Genomic DNA, 25,276 nt, shown 5'->3' on the forward strand with positions numbered 1-25,276 from the left:
GTGCAAGGGACCCTTAGTCTCTGATGGCTCGTTACAGAGTAATATCGTAATTATGATTTATTCGACTATGTTACCAGATTTGTTTCTGCGAAAATATTTTCACAACAATGAAGAAACTTTTAATACGCAATCACCAAAACGTAGTAAAACGAAAAGGTCCGGTTATTCGTGGGCGCCTATGTAAATATGCAAAACTACTGTGATCTGGTTGCTGTCGCTACGGGAACAGCTGAGCGTAGCGTAATAGTGCTGCTTTTCCATTCCGTTCAGTGAATCCAGAGACGACATGCATATCGGCCAATTCTTCAGCAGTAAGTTTATCCATACAGCTGTATATCGCTGTTAACAATGCAGCTGACACCGCCGGAGAAACAAACCCGAGGCAGCACCGAGCAGGACCGAATGCAAGACTGGGGACCAATGGTAAAGTAGACATTCTTATTATCGACAGTAAGTTCGTCAGTGAATGGAACGAGTTTACTTCCAAAAAAACATTCAGCGCATACACTGTTGTGCAGCTATGCTCAATGTAATACATATACAAGGAGTAAGGCGATGAAATGAAATGTCGTGTGACTAGGGCCTCCCGTCGGGTAGACCGTTCGCCTGGTGCAAGTCTTTCTATTGGACGCCACTTCGGCGGCTTGCGCGTCGATGGGGATGAAATGATGATAATTAGGACAACACAATACCCAGTCCCTGAGAGGAGAAAATCTCCGACCCAGCCGGGAATCGAACCCGGGCCCTGAGGATTCACATTCTGTCGCGCTGACCACTCAGCTACCGGGGGCGGACGAGTAAGGTGATGAATGTCCCATACTCCGAAGAGCGTAGGGGACGATGCGGGAGACCCGCACCGCTGTACTAGTAAGGTCTTAGTGGAGGTGGTTTGCCATTACCTTCCTCCGACCGTAATGGAGATGAATGATGATGAGGACACAACAACACACAGTGATCTCGAGGCAGGAAAAACCGCTGACCCCGCCGGGAATCGAAGCCGGGACCCCATGCGCGGGAAGCTACACTACCGCAAGACCACGAGCTGCGGACAAGGAGTAAGAAATCAAACGTAATTTAGTACTGTGTAACGAGCCACCGGAGTCTATGGGTCCCTTATACCAAAATATCCGTTAAATATTCCGGAACAGCCTCCGAAATTTCTACATCTACGTCTGCATAGATACTCCGCAAGCCAGAGTACGGTGCGTGGCGCAGCGTACTATGTACCACTACTAGAACCACCGTGCCACCGTACGGTGCATTCCCTCCCCTGTTTCACGCGCAAATAGAGCGATGGAAAAACGACTATCTATATGCCTCTGAATGAGCCCTAATTTCTCATATCATATTCTCGTGGGCCTTACGCGCAATGTATGTTGGCGGCAATAGAATCGTTCGGCAGTCAGCTTCAAATGCCATTTCTCTAGATTTTTCTCAATACTGTTTCTCGAAAAGAACGTTTCCTTCGCTCCAGGGATTCCCATCTGAGTTCCCGAGGCATCTCCGTAACACTTACGTGTTGTTCGAACCTACCGGTAACAAATCTAGCAACCCACACTCAGTCGCATCGGTGTCTTCATTCAATCCGAACTGGTACGAATCCCAAACACACGAGTAGTACTCAAGAATAGGTCGCACCAGCATCCTATATGCAGTCATCTTCACATGTGAACTACACTTTCCTAAAATTCTCCCAGTAAACCAAAGTCGACCATTCTCCTTACCTACCACAGTTCTCACATGCTCGTTCCATTTCATATCGCTTTGGAACGTTCGCCCAGATATTTAAACGACTTGACTGTGTCAATCAGGACGCAAGTAATACTGTTCCTGAACATTGTAGGTTTGTTCTTTCTACCCGTCCCCATTAACTTAAATTGTTCCACGTTCATAGCTAGCTGCCATTCACCACACGAACTAGAAATTTCGCCTAAGTGGTCTTGTACCTTCCTATAGTCATTCAACTTCGACACCTTGCCGCACAGCACAGCTCCATCAGCAAACAACCGCAGGTTGCTCCCCGCCCTGTCTACGAGCCACTCACATATCTGTGAACTTATTCCATATGCTGGTGTAAGATGGCAAGAACTATGCCCCTTACAGGAAGTCATTAAAGATCACCTAACTCACATTGAGCGAACAGTAGGGCTGAACAAAATGACTGACAAGGCACAATGCATCTTGTAGAGGGTATAGTATGGACGTAGTGGAATAATTAATGACGGGTGATGGTTTTAAAGTAATTCACACGACATGAAAACTTTGTGGAAATGAGTAGCTTTACTGGACGCTAGTTTACCTCAGAGAAGTATTTGACCGTGGCCGGCCAGGGGAGCGGCTGAGGGGAGCGACAATAGGCAGCTTAAGGTGGCTCAAGCTCTGAGAAAGCGGTAACGGTGTGCGGCCTCCAGCCGCCTTAAGATGAGTGACAGTGAGTGGGTGGTTGACCCCGATTCCATGCTGGTGTACCGGGAAACAGACGGAGAACTTTTACACCTGTTGATAAATGTCCATTGTCCCGTTTTCTGTTAAACGTGCGACAAAGCCGCGCAAAGCTACAGTGGAGCGGTCAACAGAGGTCAAAATATGCATGTTCGTGACTATAGCAACTTCACGCTGAATTCACGGTCCGCAGAGCCTGAAGTAAATCAGGTGAAGAGCGACAGCATGAAATACGCCGGCCTCCGATGGGAACGTAGGACCAAGGAATTTGAAGTACTCTCCTGGGAGTCAGAATTCCGGAAAACTCTGTGCAGACGCTATCCTTGATGGGTGGCCTGGGGGGAGCTAAATAGAAGAAGTTGAGAGGAAGGGAAATTTTGTGGGAATTTGTTCACTTCCCAGAGCAGGCATTGGTCGGTGCTGGGAAGCGACTCATAATTAACGCGACTTGCGCTGCAATTGGCGTAAGTGATTTTGTTGGAGGGGAAACCGAGGCGAAGAGCGGACTGGCAGAAGTCTCAGCGTAGGTCTTCCGTTCCCAGCTTGCCTAGAGTGCAGACTTGGCGTTCTTTACTCAGCTTACCTGAGAAAGATTTACTCAGCTTACCTGAGAAAGAGTGAGCATCTCTGCAGTTTAGGACTTAGCAAATGGAATGATTGAGTTTGGAGATAGGAAGTTTTGGTTCAGCTATGTAGTGAGCAAGATAGCTAGGAGTGAATAGACGAGCGCAGCCTTGCAGCACCACGAGGTCGGCCAACGCCCACACAACGACGCCGCTCCGCCACGCTGTATTCGGTGATATTGCGCCCGCTCCGGCCACTGATTAATTTGTTGGATCACATCGGCAAAGTTTCCACAAGGGTTTCATGGGCCGTGTATTGTAGAATTCTTCTCGCACTTTGCATTACACCTGGGTCAGTCGATAGGAACTACTTTTGATTTATCGCGTTTTAATCCACGCAAACGCAATTTATTACCACTGCCTGTTGGGAGAGTCATGTAATGTGATGATTGAAGGTCGTGAGTTAAAATAAATCTGTGCTAATCGACTGCATCTGTTATCAATCAAGTAGTTGAAATCCCAAGTCACTTTCTTAATTAATTTTATGTTCAACATTTGCATCTGTTGTTCAATAGCTGAATATAACATCAATGTGCACCCCTTTTTAATTAAAAGGGATCAATTCTGAATCAATTAATGTCAACACTGCCACCGCAGTTCAATCAGGAGTCACAGGGCCTTATTACTTTCTTTGCGTTATCCGATATTGCGGCAGGTTTGCACTCTCTGTTGATCTGTTAGTCAAATACCTGGGGTGAACACACACCAAAACCAGATAAGTGACGGGTGGGGTGTTACACTGGTACCTTCGTCAACAGCCTGCAGTGGGACACCGTGCCAAATGCCTTCCGGAAATCTAGAAATATGGAATCAGCCTGTTGCCATTCATCCATTTCGTCGGCGAATTTCTGGTTCACTCTGTTTAAGCGCAGCAGAGACGAACAGGCCATCATTCTACTGACGATATAGTTCGCAAATGGGGAAATCAACTAGGCGACCTTGAGAAAGGGCAGGTTGTTATGGACCAGCGCCTGGGATCAATAATCTCAAAAACAGTGAATCTGGCTAGTTGTTGGCGTGTGCTACTGTCGTGAGTATGTATGGAAAGTGGTTGAAGAACGGTGAAACAACAGGTGGACGAAAAGATGTTGCACGTCCGCGCCGCATGACTGAACGTGGAGATCGGAGACTTTCCCACTCCCAAAAATCAGGGTGGGCGGCGACCAGTGGCAGATGTGACGACAGAGTACTATTCTGCTGCAGGAGCGCAACGTTCGGCACAAACTGATGAACGTGGGTTCCCGCAACAGCGTACATGACCCAATAAAATCGTCCGTTACAGGGTGACAATTATTGAACTATATTAAATAAAGTCGTCATAACTTCTTAACGATTGGCGTTAGGACGTTCAAACTGCACGGTTGGCTGCGGGGCATGATGGGAATTACTATGCGCATTGTTGTTTGGTTTAGCGACCAAGGCCACTTTCATTTGGGTGGTTTAGTCACTAAGCAAAATTGGCGCATTTGGGGGACTGAGAATCCGCATTTCGCGATCGAGAAGTCTCTTCACCCTCAATGGGTGACTGTGTGGTTCGCAATGTCCAGTCACGGAACAATCAGTGCGATATTCCTTGATGGTATGGTGACTACCGAACGGTACGTGAAGGTTTTGGAAGATGATTTCATCCCAGTTATCCAAAATGACCCTGGTTTCGACAAGATGTGGTTCATACAAGACGGAGCTCGGCCTCACCGAAGCAGGAGAGTGTTTTATGTTCTGGAGGAGCACTTTGGGGACCTCATTCTGGCTCTCGGGTATCCAGAGGCCACTGGTATGGGCCTCGATTGGTTGCCATATTGTCCGTACATGTACACATGCGACTCCTTTTTGTGGGTCTATGTTAAAGACAAGGCGTACAGCAATAACTCCAAAACCACTGCTGAGCTGAAAACAGCTAGTGAAGAGGTCATCGACAGCATCCATGTTCCGACACTTCAGCGAGTCATGCAGAATTTCGGTATTCGCCTGCGTCATATTATCGCCAATGATGTCAGGCATATCGAACATGCCATAACCTAAGTCCCAATATCTGTAGTTACGTTTACATGTTGAATAAAGTGTGTGCATGCCGTAGTTTGTAAACAATTTACGTTTTTTTCATGTAGTTCAATAACTGTCATCCTGTAAGATTGTAGTGGGCACTGACTTACGGAGAGTGGAGACATTTCACATGGTCGCATGAATCACGTTTTTATTGTTACGTCAGATCGATGGTCGTGTCCAGACGAACAACTGCTCGTAACGTACATCGCGGCATGGATGCAGACCTATAGGGGCAGCATTCAACTGGGCTTCCGTAGTACCCATTGTAGTAATCGACGGTATCATGGCAGCTGTAGACAATGCGAACGTTAGAGCGTAGCGCATGCATCCTTCCGTGGTTCATGTCTTCCCTAACATTGGCGTAACTGTCTTTGTCACAGGGCCAGAATCGCTCAGCGGTGGCTTGTGGTGAACAACAGTGAACTCTCGTTTATGTCTTGCCCACGAAAATTGCCTGATCACATATCTGGGGCGCTATCGAGCGCGAACTCCCTGTCCAAAGACGTGTGCATGGAGGTCTGATGCCACATACCTCGGCGAACCTACCAAGCACTTGTCGAACCCGCGCCAGGGAGAATCGCTTCTGTATTGTGTTCAAAATGCGAACTAACACGCTATTTATCAGGTGGTCGTTGTGGCTGGCTCATCCGTGTAAGTTAGACAATGAACGTTGCATACGGTAAGGAAACAGTTACGTAAAATAAAGCGTAGTGTTTGCAACCATACAACTGTTGCGTTAAGTCCTATTGTCTTCTACTTTTGTTGTCTTTCTCATGTTTGCTTTGACTGGAAGCGAACAAGATAGCGACTTCAGAAAAACAAGCTACAGCTTCCTGTCATCTCTGCGAGTCGGCACGTACATTCGTGGAATAATTTGCAGACAGTATCAAGTGTGGATGTCCGAAGGCAAGCTCCAAGTCCCCCCCCCTTTCCCCCTCTAGCTCTCAGGGAAACGAAAAGATACTGTATCCAGGTGTTTTTCTTTCAGGGAAATGATTTAAAAGTCGGTGCTACGTAGGTTTTTAACAGGGCCAGAATTTGAACTTTTTTATTGATATTTACAAGTCGCCATCCGTCTTGGAAAATATTAAAAATACTCCATACCCCGAGGTATAGCACCCCCACCCCCACCCCTGCAAACTATCGTATGGGCGCCCTTGGATAGTACCAACGCACAGCGGGCCAACTTGCATCAAAACCTAGACATAACAAAGAAATGGATATAAAATTCTACAAAACTGTAGTCCTTTTAAAAATTTTAGGGTCGCTGATTGCGAATTCGGTGTCGGAATAACAAAATTCAAAATGGCGGTTCCGATTCGGCGGATCAAAAATTATAAATTTAGCGGATCAGAGTAAAACTTAGGACACAAGGTATTTTGAGATCACTGTTAACAAATGCAAAGTCGAAATTTCCGTATTTAAATGTTTCATTCGATATTTTACATTTTCCAATCAAATCGTAGTCACATTCATCGCTTGAGTCATTATCGCTATCAGAAAGTCACTGTCGGGTTGTCCACCCTGAGAAGGTTGAGCAGGATTCGAAATGACGGTGTTTCACATCCTCGCCCCACAATCCTGATTTAGGTTTGGCGTGAATTTCCTAAATCGCGTGAGGCGAATACCTGGACGTTTCCATTCAGGAGGGCACGGTCGATTCCCTTTCCCCATCGTTCCCCAATCCGAGTTCGGTGATCGTCGTAGACGAAATTTGGTCTTTTAAACGAATGTCAGCCCTTATCTATAACCCTGCCAAGTTACGTGTGCTCTGCTCTACTTAGGAGGAAAACGTCAACGGAGGAAAATTAAAAATGGAACACTAACGTGATCTTTTATAGTTCGTGTAACTGTTGTCTCTGGAGGAAGAACGCAATTGAATAAAAAATAAAAACGTCCTGTACATTCAGCAACATAAGGGATTCCAAAATGCGCTTTTGTGTTCCAAGTCTCATCCTTCAGTTTGTCGAGCTAAGCAGTGCTTTAAGCAGATCTATGGGCAGCCATCGTCACAACTAGAGTATCAGAATAAGAGACATCTGCATCAGAGCTGAAACACACTTTAGCACATGCCATCACGTAAAAGATCTACAATTTTTAATGGTTCACTACTGGACTGATCGCGGGACCTTGATGGATTGAACATACACCGTGATTCTTATTAACGTTTAAAAACAACCGAAGCGACTTAGATGACTATGAGGCAAGTAATTTAATTTCGGTATTCGCCTGCGTCATATTATATTAAATTACTTGCCTCATAGTCATCTAAGTCGCTTCGGTTGTTTTTAAACGTTAATAAGAATCACGGTGTATGTTCAATCCATCAAGGTCCCGCGACCAGTCCAGTAGTGAACCATTAAAAATTGTAGATCTTTTACGTGATGGCATGTGCTAAAGTGTGTTTCAGCTCTGATGCGGATGACACTTGGGCCGCACATTTCGGGAAATACCCCAAATGTGGATGTCAAATGTTGAATATGTGACGTCACCAGATGATTCACGTCGCTGCACCTGCAGCAGTGGAATCTGTCGGTTTGTCGCACCTGATCATCCCAAACCAAGTCAACCGACCCAACATGCACGACTTCAGTGCGTGGCGCTCAATGTTCGATTCTTCCGTCTGGCAGCCAGTATTTTTTTTTTCTGCACTGCGTTAGACAATTATGTGTTTACATTTCGATAATACTCATTATTTTATTTACGGGTCTCGGGCTCTCCACTGGTTAATTGCACAGTACAAAAAAAACCTACAATACTGCGTTACATGTTAGTAAGTATATGCTTCCGAATTGCATCGCTGCCAGTAAATGATCTTCGTGTGCTCAATAAATAAAGTCGGTAAGCAAAAAATGGGTGAACAATTTTTTGTTCTTTATTCGATTTCGATTCCTGCCCCCCTCCCCCCAGAGTGCGGGTGGGCTACCAGCAGCACAATACGCCGCTCTGCAGCCTACAGAAAAGTTAAAAAACAGAATCAGAAGACATGAGAAGAATAAAAGCAGGCGAGAAAACGGTGGATGTTAAAAACTGAAATATGGAGAGAAAGATGCGAAGAAAATATAAAAACAAACGGTCGGTGATGCCGATAAAAAAACATAGTAAATAGACAGTCACAATTAAAAAACACGGCGACAGTCTGATTTCTATTCGCACGAGATAAAAAACACAATCAGCGACAGTATGGTGGCAACACTGACAGGGTATGCACAACACTGAACACTCACTTAAAACAGCAGTATAGAGGCGACGCGGCGGCTGATGGGGAGGGGGGGGGGGGGTGAGGACCCGGACCGATGAGGGTGAAAAAGTGGGGGAGAGGGAAAGAAAAAAGGGGGGGAGCAATGGAGGGAGGGGACATAGAAAAGGGGGGAGGAACAAAACGAAAGAAAAAATAAGAACAACTTTTGCTTGGTTATAGCGAGGGCAATAATTCTGTAACTTCTATGTCTACAACAGACCATTTTCCTTGATTAAGGCGCTGACAATAATTTTATATGTCTACAACAGATGCCATTTACAATAGATGGTCGAAAACCGAGAAACCTAGCGGAGGAAAGTATGGCACTGCCCCCTGCTCGGAAGGGTATGATCCAAAAGCCCAATCGCTTTATGTGCGGCCTGTTGTGTCATCTGGTGACGTCATATGTTCAACATTTGTCGTCCACTTTTGGGGTATTTCCCGACATTTGCGGCCCCATTTGTCTTATTTTCAATTACTTACCTCAGTGTCATCTAGGTCGCTCCTGAGGTTTTTAAACGTTTACAAGAATCACCCCGCATAACGAGTGATAAGAAGTTTCCGTTCGAAGGCCGTACGGTCCAGAACTAGTATGCGAATCAGACAAAAACGCTGTTTTTTTTTTTTTTTTTTTTTTTTTTTTTTTTTTTTTTTTTTTTTTTTTTTTTGAGGCAATCGTCCCACCGATGCACCAGGAAAACGCCGTGTCGTGTTGCGTGAAAAAGTCCGTAGCTGCGTGGTGGACATCATCTTCGGACAGGGATCTTCGGCCGTTCAAGGCTTCTGTTAAGGGACCGAAGGTGTGACAATCGTTTGACCAGGACTATTGGGCGGGTGCTCGAGTGTCTGCCACTTGAGTTGGCGCAACTTCCCCGTTACGAAAACTGCGATATAGAGACGTGCCTTATCATGGAGCAGTTGCACCCCTTGTCGCATTATTCCTCAACGGCGGTTTTCGATTGACAAGCTGCACCATACACGTTCTTTGTTATCCGACGGACGCCTGCCGGTATATGTCCGACAGCCAACAAAAGAATAACTGCATATTAGTCCTGTTTGGACGCATTTACTAATAACATCGCCGTAGTTCACGTTTCCGCATTTACCACAAGCACGTCGGAAAGACACGAGAGCAACACTAACCCCTTGCCTACACGTCGGTTCTTGTATACCCGCATCGGAGTATGCAACGACGCCCTCAAAAACGTTTTGATTGCCCGTTATACATTTAAATTTAATTCGTCAGTAAAACCGTCATTGATGACACATCGGCACAAATGGATAACACATTTAATTTTAAATGTCAGCGCCAGTCACATCGCTGTATGTCGGATCAATATGTCGAAACTACTTCGATTTGAACACATGTTCTCAGAAGTAGAATTTACAATAACGTAATGCGACCCACGCACTCACTGAATCGCGTCAGCACAGTTGCTCGTACTCGATACTCATATGGTCATATCAATTACAAAACAACGTCATTTTAAGCAATCTACTTCAGCAATAAATGATTAGTAGTGAAAGTGTAATGGTGCTGTTCCATTTCCTATCTAAGTGGCTGCTCAGGGCAAAGCAGCACAAAATACGAGGGTTGGGACTTAAATAGTGGCAACTTTTTATTCACAACCGATACAAAAGAGTTACATGTTTGCACTTGTTACTGTCCTTCAAAGTAGTCAGCAGCGTTCTTTAGAACCCGAAGCCAGCTATGTGGAAGGCGTAGTGTGCCGTTAGCAGAGCCTGTTCTGTTGATGGTGCGAATGGAGCAGACTACTGCCTGTCGAATCTCTGGAACAGTTCTGAAGCGAATGCCACGAAGTGGTTCCTCGATCTTCGGAATAAAATCAAAGTCACAAGGACTTAGGTGCATGGTACAGTACTTCCCAGTCCCATCGACCGAACAGAGCAGCCACAGCTTGCGCTGTATGCGTCCGCGCATTGTCGTGCAAAATAATGGGTGGGTTGTGCAGAAAGTGTCACCGCTTCTTTCGCAAACCTGGTCGGAGGTGATGCTCCAAAAACGAACAGTAATACTTTGCACTGACGGTCTCCTGCGGAGGAACGTAATGCGTTAGGATAACACCATCACAGTCGTACACGAGAATCACCATAACTTTCACCATGCTGGAGCTCTGGAGCATCACCTGCGACCAGCTTTGCGAAAGAAGCGGCGACACTTTCTGCGCAACCCACACATCATTTTGCACGACAATGCGCGGGCGCATATAGCGTAAGCTGTGGCTGCTCTGTTCGGACGATGGGACTGGGAAGTACTGTACCATCCACCATACTCCCCGGACTTAAGTCCTTGTGACTTTGGTTTGATTCCGAAGATGAAGGAACCGCTTCGTGGCATTTGCTTCAGAACTGTTTCAGAGATTCGACATGCACTAGACCGCTCCATTCGCACCATCAACAGAACAGGCTCTGCTAACGGTATACTACGCCCTTCACATCGCTGGCAACAGGTTCTAAAGAACGCTGGTGACTACTTTGAAGGACAGTAACAGGTGCAAACATGTAACTCTTTTGTATCGGTTGTGAATAAATAGTAACCACTATTTAAGTTCCAACCCTCGTATCTTTAGCGATTTGATAAATTTTAACAGTGAATTTAACTATCTCTTATGCAAAAGTTAGGTAACTGGTACGCTTTTCTAACAGTTGTTAATTTTGAAGTCGCTCATCGAGACAGAAAAGCTGTTTGCGGTAATAGGTAAGACACTTTTCTCAAACATAAGTTTTTTTTTCAAATATATTAGCTATTCACGTATTACTTTTCGTCTTCGTGAAGGAAACAAGTAACTAAGTTAAAAGCCCCGTCCTGGAAACCGTACGGAATCGTCGCATTACCAGACCGCTCCAGTGATGAGTTGCAGTCGATGCAGCCAGCCACGCCGTTATGAGCGTACCCTTGCTCTTTCACGTCTCCGTCTCCACGCGGTTGCACCCTCACCTCAGAACAATGAGCAGTTACAGGTGTGCCCAGCGCAGCTTGTGTCCACGCCAAGTTATGAGACAGCTAACGGCGGGCGCGACCACAGCGCCCCTTCCATCACGAGCACACGGTACCGTTCAGTGTCTCACGCCAGACTCTGCATGCGCATCTGCATGTGAGGCCTGTTCAACAAAATCTACATCTGCATCTACGTGATTACTCTGCTATTCACAACAAAGTGCCTGGCACAGGGTTCAGTGAACCACCTTCAAGTTGTCTCTCTACCGCTCCACTCTCGAACGGCACGCGGGAAAAACGAGCACTTAAATTTTTCTGTGCGAGCCCTGATTTCTCTTATTTTATCGTGATGATCATTTCTCCCTATGTAGGTGGGTGCCAACAGAACGTTCTCGCAATCGGAGGAGAAAACTGGTGATTGAAATTTCATGAGAAGATCCCGTCGCAACGAAAAACGCCTTTGTTTCAATGATTGCCACTCCAATTCACGTATCATGTTTGTGACACTATCTCTCCTATTTCGCGATAATACAAAACGAGCTGCCCTTCTTTGTACTTTTTCGATGTCATCTGTCAGTCCCAGCTGATGCGTGTCCCACACCGCGCACCAATACTCCAGAATAGGGCGGACAAGCGTGGTGTAAGCACTCTCTTTAGTAGACCCATTGCACCTTCTAAGTGTTCTGCCAATGAATCGCAGTCTTTGGTTTGCTCTACCCACAATATTATCTATGTGATCGTTCCAATTTAGGTTATTTGTAATTGTAATCCCTAAGTATTTAGTTGAATTTACAGCCTTCAGATTTGTGTGACTTATCGCGTAATCGAAATTTAGCTGATTTCTTTTTGGTACTCATGTGAATAACTTCACACTTTTCTTTATTCAGGGTCTATTGCCACTTTTCGCACCATACAGATATCTTATCTAAATCATTTTGCAAGTCGTTTTGATCATCTGATGACTTTACAAGACGGTAAATGACAGCATCATCTGCAAACAATGTAAGACGGCCACTCAGATTGTCTCCTATGTCGTTAATATACGTAGATCAGGAACAATAGACGGCCGATAACACTTCCTAGGGGAACGCCGGATATTACTTCTGTTTTACTCGATGACTTTCCGTCTATTACCACGAACTGTGACCTTTCTGACAGGAAATCACGAAGCCAGTCGCACAACTGAGGCGATTCTCCGTAGGCACGCAGTTTGGTTAGAAGGCGCTTGTGAGAAACGGTGTCGAAAGCCTTCTGGAAATCTAAAAATATGGAATCAATTTGACATCCCCTGTCGATAGCACTTATTACTTGATAGGTATAAAGAGCTAGCTGTGTGTCACAAGAACGATATTTTCTGAAACCGTGCTGACTATGTGTCAATAAATTGTTTTCTTCGAGGTACTTCATAATGTTCGAATACAGTATATGTTCCAAAACCCTACTGCAAATAGACGTTAGTGATATAGGCCTGTGAGAAAACCTTTACGCAGACACACCAAATAATGCAGAAAGCCTACGGTGATGAGTGTTTAAGCCGTGCTCGGTGTTACGAATGGTTCACACGGTTTAAAAATGGTCGGACGGATGTTAAAGACGACCCTCGTTCAGGACGCCCTTAGGCGTCTACCGACGACGCTCATGTCAGGAATGCCAACGAACTTGTACATGCCCTTTGAAGACTGACTGCCCGAGAGATTGCAGAAGAATTTAACATTTCAGCTGGATCATGTCATGAAATCCTGACACATCTCGGAAAGCATCATGGCCGGCCAGGGTGGTCGAGCGGTTCTAGGCGCTACAGTCTGGAACCGCACGACCGCTACGGTCGCAGGTTGGAATCCTGCCTCGCACATGGATGTGTGTGATGTTCTTAGGTTAGTTAGGTTTAATTAGTTCTAAGTTCTAGGGGACTGATGACCTTAAAAGTTAAGTCCCATAGTGCTCAGAACCATTTGAACCATTTTTTTTAAAGCATCATGTTGGCGCCAAGTTAGTAAGTCAAGCCATTTGAACCATTTTTTTTAAAGCATCATGTTGCCGCCAAGTTCGTAAGTCAAGACCAGAAAGACCTTCGTGTAGCAATCTGTGCACAGATTTTGGATCAGAACGAGATGTTCCTTAAGAGAGTCATAACTCGTAATGAGATGTGGGTCTACGGTTATGATGTTGACACCAAGGTTCAATCTCCACAATGGGTGGGCAAAGGTTCTCCAAGAACAAAAAATCGCTCGTCATGTCAGGTCAAATGTCAAAGGTTTTCTTTGACATTGAATGATTAGTTCATCACGAATTTGTGAGACAAGGACAAACTGTTAATCGATGGGACTATCGGGAGGTGTTGTAACTCCAGCGAGAAAATGTGAGAAGGAAATGGCCTGCAATGTTGCGAGAGAATTCGTGGCTCTTGCATCACGATAACGCAGCAGCACATTCATTCCTCTTGGTGAGTGATTACTGCGCAAAAAACGAAATCACTGTGCTGCCTCATCCTTTGTACTCTCGAGACCGGGTCCCTGCTAACATTTTTATATTTCCAAAGTTGAAAACCCTACTGAAAACACGAAGATTTGTAATGATAATCCAGATAAAAGAAAATTCGCAGTCGGCGCTTTGCGCGATCCAGCAAGAGGCGTACCAGGACTGCTTCTGGAAGTGGATATGGCGTTGGTAGCGGTGTATCAATTGCAGAGGAGAGTATTTCGAAGGAGACATGCACGATAAGTAAAAGGATAGTGTAGAAAAATTCTGTGAAAAAAGTTCAGGGATTTTCTGAACAGGCCTCGTGTACAAGGTAAGTCATCTAAGGTGTTCACCTCAGATGTTTCTGAAACCGTTCAGCATACCGTCTTGACCCACATGAATTCCGAAAAAGTGCTCTCTAAGCAACTCTTTCCTTAGCTATACTAATTGTATATGGTGGAAAGAATAAGTGTTTGAAATGTAACACAGCGTCGTACGGAAAATCGAGATAAAAAGTTTGTGGTCTTTCAGGCTGGTAAAGAACCTCAAATTGGCCTCAAAAAGCCACTCAACCCACTAGGGATGCACGCGCGTGAGATTTTAAATATCCTCTCGCCCTCTTGCGCCATAATCGTAGTTGGTCAGATTTTTTCAATTTTTTGTTATTTTGTCAGCGTTAGTAAATTAGACTTTCAAGTGAGACTAATGAGAGAAAATGGATCCAATAACTAATTACGTTAATAATTCGATCTAAATTTTATCCTTAAGTCGTCGTCACAAGGGAAGAGGCAGGTAACGTTAACGTGGACGCGGACGGGACACCCGACCTCAAGCCAGCACACGGGACGAGCTGGTTAACGTGGTTTGCGCTCTCAGCGCTCTCAAGCGGCAGTTGTCGGTTTTACTTGCCCTGCAGACCACACACTTTTCTTACGAAAATGTACACGCGTAAAGTAGGTGTATTAGTTCTGTTAGCGACTGTCGAAGAAGGGCGGAGAGAATCACGTAGGAGACTCTGGTCTCGCCGATGGCTTGAACAGCAAATTGCTGGAAGAGGAACACTACGTAATGCTGCACAGCGATCTGAGATACAAACTAGTAGTCGTTAACTCAGTTGAATTTTCGACTCATTTTCGGTTTTAAATTGAATATAGTTAAGGAGTAGTGTCTACTGTCAGTTTGTACATGCCTAACATCCTATCCTCGATGTTGTACTGACTACCAACACACTGAAAAAATGTACTTCATCATATAGATATCAAGATCGAGTTTAGTTTCGTTATTTCATATTACAGGCAAGCATATTTACAGGCAAGATAAAAACATGAGCAGTTCATAAACCTCGGGATACGTGTATATATTTTACAGAATGTTTCATAATTGCAAAGACTTTCAGACGTAAAATGGCAGCCACGTTAAGATTTCTGGCCACTGGGGAAATGTTCCACTCGTTCGCCTTTGCAACAAGAATTGCATCAAATACATTACTTATCTACCTGTATATATATACTCTGCAATCCACCGTGAGGTGCATGGCAGAGGGCACGCCCCATTGTACCAGTTATTAGGGTTTCTTCCTGTTCCATTCACGCGTATGGAGTGCAGGAAGAATGATGGTTTGTATGCCTCTGTGCGTGCAGTTAGTATTCTAATCTTATCCTGACGATCCCTAAAAATGGTTCAAATGGCTCTGAGCACTATGGGACTTAACATCTGAGGTCATCAGTCCCCTAGAACTTAGAACTACTTAAACCTAACTAACCTAAGGACATTACACACATCCATGCCCGAGGCAGGATTCGAACCTGCGACCGTTGCGGTCGCGCGGTTCCAAACTGTAGCGCCTAGAACCGCTCGGCCACTCCGACTGGCCCTAACGATCCCTATGTGAGCAATACCTAGGGATTGTAGCATATCCCTAGACACATCATTTAAAGGCGGTTCTTGAAACTTTGTTAATAGACTTCCTTGGGACAGTTTACGCCTATCTTAAATAGTCTTCCAGTTCAGTTTCTTCAATATCTCCGTGACGCTCTCCCGTGGATTAAACAAACCTGTGACCATTTGTGCTGCCCTTCTCTGTATACGAGAAATATCCTGTATTAGTGCTATCTGGTACGCGTCCGACACATTTGAGCAATATTGTAGAACCGATCGTACGAGTGATTTTTAAGCAATCTCTTTTGTAGAGTGATTGCACTTCCACAGTATTCTACCACTAAACCAAAGTATATCACCTGCTTTACCCACGACTGCACTTATTATTCCATTTCAAATCCCTATAAAGTGTTACACCTACGTATTACTATGAGTTGGCCGATTATAACAGTGACTCATTGATATTATAGTCATAGGATAACACGTGTTTTCGTTTTGTGAAGTGCAAATTTTACATTTCTGAACATTTACAGCAAGTTGCAAGTTGCCGTTGAAATCTTATCAAGGTCTGACCGAATATTTATGCATCATCTCTCAGGAGGATTTATAATAAATAACATCGATTTTTGAGATAATACTTCTGTTAAATTAATAATAAAGATCCAAAACCTTTTAGAAAACGAAAAGTGAAAAAACAAATTGGAAGGAGGTAGACTCGAACCTGCTCCTCCTTTCTTCGTGACTTATAACCCACGGCACTATCTTCTGATCTGCACTATAACCCACGGCACTATCTTCTGATCTTCTGCACTACAGCTCCAACAGAGAGACTAGCTTTCTTTGTCTGGCATACACTATTAGGGATTGCACCTACATTACGTCATTATTTGATATTCAATATGGAAATTGTACCAAAAAGACGCGCTTTTGATAGATCATTATTGCGCCATAACAATGAAACGGGATACTTCCGTAGCATACAAGTTGTAGCACTAAAAAACATCAACTACAGGAAGCTTTTACCTACCGACATGTACTTTCCCTTCATTTTATTACAACCCATCGTAGCTAGAACGACGCGGTTTCGACAGTCCTCAATTTTCTGATGCTTTGAAACAACTTATACTACGTACTCTATGAGAAAGAAAATCCATCAAATACGATGTTTAGTGCCATACAATATCTCGGCTCCTATGTGCTGCTTGTGACGTAAAACGATGTCGCATCTCACTGTCTACGTTCCTCTCCACGAGGCAAAAATCTGACATGCCAGATTCTTTTCGTCAGCCTCCGCAATGTAGTGGGACGTGGAATTTCACGCTGTGACGTCCGCCACCATCTCCATGTTCACTCGCGTTTTCCCGTGAGAGGACGGCTTTATCAGCACAGTAGTCACTTAATAAGAAGGCCACAGAAACAAAACGATTTGATTGTTAATTTTACGCTTTTGAAATTCAGAAAATTTTGAGGTAAAATTTGCCTATAAACGTCAATTTTTACAATTTGTCTGGGGGAATAAGGTTTGTTTAATATTCAAGGACGATTTTAGTGAGAAAAGGTAATGAGATTCAAACAGTTAAGTCCAAGTTAGCAGGTGGTGTAACAAGGGACCCTTTGAGAGCGAGGTCGCAAGTTCAGTCCTCAGTAAAACTCATTTGAAAGTGTTGTGTTAACAATTAGGAAAGGAAAATAGTACCTGCTATTAAGTCACCATGTGCATCACGGGGAGACAGAAAATGAGTCTATGCGAGGTGCAAAGATCAACCTTCTATGGAACGTATGTATTAAATTTCACAAAATGGAAATCGTCGTGCCGCGCGGGATTAGCCGAGCGGTCTCAGGCGCTGCAGTCATGGACTGTGCGGCTGGTCCCGGCGGAGGTTCGAGTCCTCCCTCGGGCATGGGTGTGTGTGTTTGTCCTTAGGCTAATTTAGGTTAAGTAGTGTATAAGCTAAAAGACTGATGACCTTAGCAGTTAAGTCCCATAAGATTTCGCACACATTTTTGACAATGTCGACATTCAAGAAATGTTCAAAATAAACCATTATCTTGCACAATGAACACAGAACGAAGAATGGCGCGTCACAGTGATCACAAAGGTTCGCACCGTGAAGATCGAAGACGAACTCCTTCGCAGTTACAAACCGTGCAGAACATTGAGCTAGGTATCCATTCATGATGAAAGCATTTAGAATCATATCTGTGTAACGGGATGATGAGACTGATAGAATGTGATGGCATGCAACCGAATGCGAAACCGTCTGTCGTGGGGCTTATCGTGAAACTGGCTAAGCCGTAGCTGCAGATATTGCAATAATATCTTTTATAGGCACGGAAAAAACAAACGTCCAGAGGCTGAATTTGTCCAGTGGTTCCAGGTGGTTCGAATTGAAATGTGACACACTTTTCAGGAGGGACAGCTTGCTCTAAAGGAGTATAATTTTTATACACAGACCAGTAATCAATCAAAAGCAGGTTATTTTGACCAGCTATTGGCCAAAAGCAGTGGTCATGCCACAGTTGTAGTTCTCTTACGCCCATTTTTCTACTTTTGCTTGCTGTGACGTAAATATTTCCTTAGTGCCCTTAGTAGATCTCGCGCACGAGAAAGAATCGTAGGGGATAGAGCATCTCCAACTTCTCGCAGCACAATAAATAACTTTGCAGCCAATTTTATCGCTTAGATTAACAGTGGGCATAACTGTATACAAATGCGTTACGGCACTGATGTTAGTTGGTCTTGATTCGACTCTACCTATAATTTGCAGGGTTCGTTTCACATGCATTTACCGTTCAAAATCCGACTGGTCGGAGTTGAAAACAAATTCCTTTCTGAACGATGGGATAAGTTTGTTTATCTCATGCACAAATTTTCGGGCCCGTTTCGCAGTTTTCTGTCCGTCGTCAAGTTGACGCTTTGTTTGAAGTTTCGTTATCTTACGTCTTCCAGTTCTGTAGCATCGTTTGAAGTTCTACAAGGATCCGCTGCTTCCCTTGCGCGCAATTTGATGTGCATAACGTCGTGGGCCACTGTCATGCACATCCTGTAAATTGTATATCGCATCCTTGAAACTTACAAACACCAGTTATTATAACAATTGCGCCTCTTCCTACGTTGAATATCCGTAGTTTTTCTTATGCACTACACAGTCATATTGCAGCGGACTTATTCGAAATCTGTTCATAAGTGTTTTTTTTGTTTTTTTTTGTACTATCCTTAGGACGATTTTCCGTATACGTAATTATGTGTAGTACCAGCGCCTTGGACAACGATAGTCCTTCACTACGTTCCACTGGAGCGGTAGTCGTGGCCTCCTTTCCGGAAGGGAGGAAGGAAGATTGGGTTTAGCACCCCGTCGACATTGAGGTCATTAGAGAAGGAGCACAAGCTCGGACTGTGTCTAGGATGGGGAAGGAAATCGGCCGTGCCTTTGCAAAGGAACCATCACGGCATTTGCCTAGAGCGTTTTAGGGAAACGACGGAAAACCTAACTCTGGGTGACCGAACGCGGGTTTGAACCGTCGTCCTCCCGACTGCGAGTCCAGTTTGATAAACATTGTGCCACCTCGCTCGGTCTTCCTACGTCGCTCGACACCTGTTTCTACATCATTTTCACTTGTTGAGTACATATCGTCACCTTTGTACTCCTCACGTGCATTATCTGCACAGTCGAGCGTATACAGCAATCGCATATTCCACTGATGCATCTTGCTGGATCGTTAATATTTCATCTGCCACTTCATTCTCAATCTGCAAAATTCCTTGGGTTCCTTTTTGACGAAATTTCGACTTCGGAAAATGTTGTTTTATATATATAATGTAACGTTTGTTTTGTTAATCGCTGCCACTGCTCTGCTTTGTATCAACACCACTAGCACTGTAGCACTGTTGTTACTCCTTGACTTCAGGCTCCGTAGCCTCATTCTGTGCTCATCACTGCATACCTCCTGTCCCGCCCACTATTGTCATTGGCAGCCAATATTGTGGTTGCATGATAGAGAATATATGCAGCGTCAAATGCCGTAAACATCATTGGGCTTTTGCGACCTCGCACTCAAGGGTGTCCTTGTAAGAGTGCAAGAGGATATCTACATTTTTTTCAAAACACTATCCTTTCTGTTCAACTGCCCTTGAAAGTCCACTGTTGTCTTGGGCACAATTACGATGTCACTGACAAACCTCAATTTTTGTTTTGTTTTTTCTCGATGCACTTTAATCCCCTTCTAAATGTCTACTCGGTTTTCTTTACTGCTTTTGCACTGTTTACAGGTAAATCTCAGTAATGTCGTGCTGTGTGTGACATCGTATACAACGGTAAGGAGAAGTGGGCGACAGAGTGGTGCGGCAACTGTTGTAGGAAAGCTGGACAGGAACACAAACTGTTAGTGAACAACATAACACAGTGAACAGAAGAGTTATCTAGCTAGTATAGGTTGATAATTATTGAACTGTATGCAAAAAAACGTAAATCAGTTACAAACTACGGCGTGCACACATCTTATTCATCATGTAAACGTCACTACCGATATCCGGATTTAGGTTATGACATGTTCGATATGCCTGCCATCATTGGCGATGATGTGGTACAGACCAATAGCGAAATTCTGCATGACCCGCTGAAGCGTCGGAACATCGATGCTGTCGATGAGCTCCTGAAGAGCTGTTTTCAGCTCAGCAATGGTTTTGGGGTTATTGCTGTACAGCTCGTCTTTAACACAGCCCCACAAAAAGGACTCAAATGTGTTCAGATCCGAACAATATGGCGGCCAATAGAGACCCATGCCATTGGCCTCTGTGTAGCCCAGAGCCAGAATACGGTCCCTAAAGAGCTCCTCCGGGTCACTGAACACTCTCCTGCTTCCATGGTGTCGAGCTCTGTCTTGCATGAACCACATCTTGTCGAAATCAGGGTCACTTTGAATAATGGGGACGAAATCATCTTCCTAAACCTTCATGTACCGTTAGTCACTGTGCCATCAAGGAATACCGCACTGATTATTCCTTGACTGGACAAGGCACACCGCACAGTTGATAGTCACGAAATGCGGATTCTCAGTCTCCTAAAACGCCAATTTTGGTTACTGACGAACCCATCCAAATGGAAGTGTGCCTTGTCCCTAAACCAAACCATATGTGTGGTGTCACCGCCAGACACCACAATTCCTAGGTGGTAGCTTTAAATCGGCCGCGGTCCATTAGTACATGTCGGACCCGCGTGTCGCCACTGTCAGTGATCGCAGACCGAGCGCCATCACACGGCAGGTCTCGAGAGACGTCCTGGCACTCGCCCCAGTTGTACGGACGACTTAGCTAGCGATGCACACTGACGAAGCCTCGCTCATTTGCAGAGCAGATAGTTAGAATAGCCTTCAGCTAAGTCAATGGCTACGACCTAGCAAGGCGCCATAGCAATTGATAGTTATCGTATGAAGCATGTCTCATCAAGAACGATTTATACAAATGATGGATTAAAGTTAAGTATTCCAGAAGCTACGTACTTTTCTTTATAGCATTCATTACGTATCCTGTTTCAGACCTCACGCCATCCTGCGTGAGCTTATAGCGTGCATATCGGTCTCCTCAAACCACACTGTGTCGGCACTTCTGTCGACACATCAATATGCGCATACTAATTCCCATCATGCCCCACGGCCAACTGTGCAGTTTGAAAGTCCTAACGCAAACCTTCAGAAATTATGACAATTTTATTTCATAAAGTTCAATAGTTGTCACCCTGTATTTCTCCAAGCGAACGAAGACTCATTACAAAGAATACAGCAAGAATTAGAGTGCAGCTCATACAATAGCAACTACTATGAGGCTCGTTGTACAAAGCTTGAATGATGGTGTTGTAGCGGTGAAGCTCCAAGTGCAAGAGGGCTGAGTGGCTGCTGCCAGCCGTCCTGTATCACAGCAGCGTAGAGCACTCGTAGTCCACAGCCGCTGGAGGCGTGACTCAGCAGGCACGCACCATTGGGTCCGCCAGGTCCTGCGTGACCACTATCCGTGTCAGATGGAAACTTGCAATTTCGTTTACGACTGTGATATGACAGTAGGTAGGTATCAATCTGTGATCTCACATGTAGGATCGTACTGAGACCACCATGGGCACCTGTAATTAGTAGTTTTATAGCCTGTGCACTTGGAGACGTTGGCAAAAACGAAAAAAAACCTCAAAGGAAGCCAAAGGATATCTGGCCTCATTGGGACTTTTATGCGGACGCCGTGGTGAGTCCCCACACTGCTCAGAGTTAATCCGTGCCAGTGTGTGCAGAACGTAGCCGGTGCCCGCAGGCTTCCTGTACCCGGTGGTGTCGCACTGGGTGTGGACGGAGCAGGGCTGGCTGCAGCGGCTGGGCTACCGCGACTTCGCGGGCAGCGGCGCCGTGCACATGCTGGCGGGCGCCATCTCGCTGGTGGCGGCCGCCGTGCTCGGCCCCCGCGCCGGCCGCTTCCCGGGCTGCCTCCGCGCTGCTTCCGCCGCCTCCACCGCCCCCGGCAAGTGGTCCCCGGCCGCCGACTCCGCCGTCGCTGCCCTCCCGAAGGGCCCCATTCCCGGGCACTCCGTACCGGTAAGCAGAGGGAGCAGGCCGTGGTGCAGACGTACACCTCTCATTCAGCCACAGTATCATCTGTGGTCTCAGGTACCACGTCTACTACACTATTGATAACACCGTCAACCAGTTGTCGCATCTGAACTAAGATCTCCTACCTCCAGGGTTTTTCTGTTATCTTTCTAAGGCATCCGTCTGTAAAATCACAACGTTATTTTTGAGATACTTGAAGCTCAAGGTTTCGAGATGCAATGAGTAAATGGGTCACCTTGTATTCAGTTGATACGAAGCAAATGGTCATGTTAGATAGCTCACGCAACTCCCATGACGAATACTCTTCTCAGTGGGGACAAATCACTATTGGCGTTCCACAGGATTGAATTCTGGGACCACTTCTCATCTTGCTACACACAAATGACCCTCCATTTAAACCTGATTACTGATTAAACAAAAATTATGTTCTTTGCTGACGAACAAAGCATTATAATCAACTCCAAAAGGAGCTAAAACGCAGAATGAGGCAAAAAAAATTTTGTGATTCGTGCTCGGACATTTGCCTAAATTTTTACCAACGGCTTCAAAATTCTAAATTCCTAGTTTTGCTATAACTGATCCGGAGATCTTCTAAGCGTGTGCTGTTACATGAACTGCATTTGACAAAAAGTGTACAAAAATCATTCTATATCTAACGGATACAGTTATCCTTTACTATTTTTAAGGTATCTTACGTTGATACTGAACAGTAATTATAATTCAGTAGTATATCGAAAATACATCTTTTCAAGTTATTAATAAGAATATGGATTGCACATATTTGATTCAAAGATTTGAAATACGATTAAATTCAACGAATTGTGAAGTAAAGGCTGAAAATATTCATAAAAAGCTTATTCATATTCCCGTGACATTAGGTTGAAATGGATATTAAAAATCTGAAATAAGAAAAAATTAAGTTCGGATGAGAACTCCTTTTAAATATCAATGAAAACGACCAACAAACAATGCAACTTAAGACTGCTGGAAGTGGGGAAGCAGGGAAAAAACTTTAAAACAGCCTTATACACTTCGTTTGCTTGTAAAATTTTACGTCTCATCACTTTAGAGCATTACTTTCGCGTTCCACTTTATTTTGGTTGACTAAGTTTAGAAAAAATGTATATTGAAAACAACATTTTTCAGTTTGAGTAAGTGTTGCCCAAGGCCAGATGTGGGAAATCCCCAAATCCCACTCATAAATTGGCTGGTAGGATCGACTTTTAACGGAATAGGACTAAACCAAGAGAGTCCTCATTTCCCAAGTTTGTCACATTATTGTACAACCATGATGACTGGAATGCAGGATTCGAAGTTATATGAATGCATGTTTCACTGTCTTACACTCAATAGAACTGAGAAGTTTCCAGTTCCTGGAGAGAGCATATTTTCAGCCTCGAATGTTCAGGTCTTTTTTCTCTTTTAAATAATAAAATAGTATTTTCTATTCCACAGGAAAGTATATGGCCTATACACTATGTTCAGAAACACTCAAATACAGTATACCGTGGTCATGTTCTTTCGACCGTAACAAGTACACCGATGAACCAAACCATTATGACCACAGGCCACCACGAGACTGGATGTCACCCGGTGCCGTTACAGGCACATGACGCGGCGAGGAAACCATGTAAGCGGAGAAGGGGCTAATGGGGAATCATTCTAATGACGGTATGGACCGCAAATAGGGAAATCCAATGACATTAGCGACTCTGACAAGTGGCAAATTTTAAGCTTGGGTAAAGCGGAGCTGGTCGGCTGTTGGCGTGCTTCTGTCGTTAGCTTCTATAGAGTGTGGTTGAAGGACGGTGAAACGGTGAGTAGGCGACAATGTATTAGGCGTCCACGTCTCGGCACAGAACTTGCAAATTGGAGGTTTGACCACTCTGTAAATCAGTGCTGGCTGCAATCTGTTGCAGAAACGACGACAGAGTACAGTGCTGGAGCGGATGCGAGTGTTTCGGAGCACACACTCCGGCGCACATTGTTGAACATTGGACTACAATACAGACAACTTCCTATGTTGACCCAACGATACCGTCAGTTATGATTACAGTTGCCACGACACCACCGATACTGGACCATCGATCAGTGGAAACCTGTCGGCTGGTCGACTGAACTGCGTTTCTTATTACACCTGGGCCTGCACGGGACCTTGGTAGTAATCAAAGGCACCATGACAACTATGGACTACGTAAACACACATTGTGACCAAAGTCATGGGATAGCAATATGCAGATATACAGATGGCGGTAGTATCGCGCGCACAAGGTATAAAAGGTCAGTGTATTTCCGGAGCTGTCATTTGTACTCGGGTGATTCGTGTGAAAAGGTTTCCGACTGGCATTAACAGACTTTGAAAGCAGGAAGGTATTTGGAGCTAGACGAGATGCGTAGGACATTCCATTTCGGGAAACGTTAGGTAATTCAATATTCCGAGATCCGCAGTGTCAAGAGTGTGTTGAGAATATCAAATTTACGGCATTACCTCTCACCATCGACAACGCAGTGTCTGACGGCCTTCACTTAACGACCGACAGCAGCAGCGTCTGCATAGAATTGACAGTGCTAACAGACAAGCAACACTTCGTGAAATAACCGCAGAAATCAATAAGGGGCGTACAACAAACGTATCCGCTAGGACAGTGCGTCGAAATTTGACATTAATGGATTAGGGCAGCAGGCAGCCAACGCAAGTGCCTTTGCTAACGGCACGACATCGCCTGCAGTGCATCTCCTGAGCTTGTGACCATTTCGGTTGGACCCTAGACGACTGGAAAACCTTGGCCAGGTCAGATATGTCCCAATTTCAGTTGGTAAGAACTGACAGCAGGGTTCAAGTGTGTCACAGACCCCACGAAGCCATATATCCAAGTTGTCAACAAGTCACTACGCAAGTTGGTGCTGTCTCCATAATGGTGTGGGCTGAGTTTGCAAGGAATGGACTGAGTCCTATGGTTTAACTGAACGATCTATGACTGGAAATGGTTATGTTTGGCTACTAGGAGACCGTTTGCAGCCATTCGTAGACTTCCTGTT

The 25,276-nt window shown here is 44.8% G+C and overlaps 1 protein-coding gene across 1 annotated transcript in view; it reads left to right on the forward strand.

Moving 5' to 3' along the window:
- Positions 1 to 25,276, forward strand: part of LOC126201595 (putative ammonium transporter 1) — a 362,485-nt gene that overhangs the window by 253,429 nt on the left and 83,780 nt on the right. Inside the window, exon 5 of the mRNA XM_049936797.1 lies at positions 21,945 to 22,222. Coding sequence (XP_049792754.1) covers positions 21,945 to 22,222 — 278 coding nt within the window. The remainder of the gene's footprint in view (positions 1 to 21,944; positions 22,223 to 25,276) is intronic.

This window comes from Schistocerca nitens, chromosome 1 (assembly GCF_023898315.1).
Source record: "Schistocerca nitens isolate TAMUIC-IGC-003100 chromosome 1, iqSchNite1.1, whole genome shotgun sequence".
Taxonomy (NCBI): domain Eukaryota; kingdom Metazoa; phylum Arthropoda; class Insecta; order Orthoptera; family Acrididae; genus Schistocerca; species Schistocerca nitens.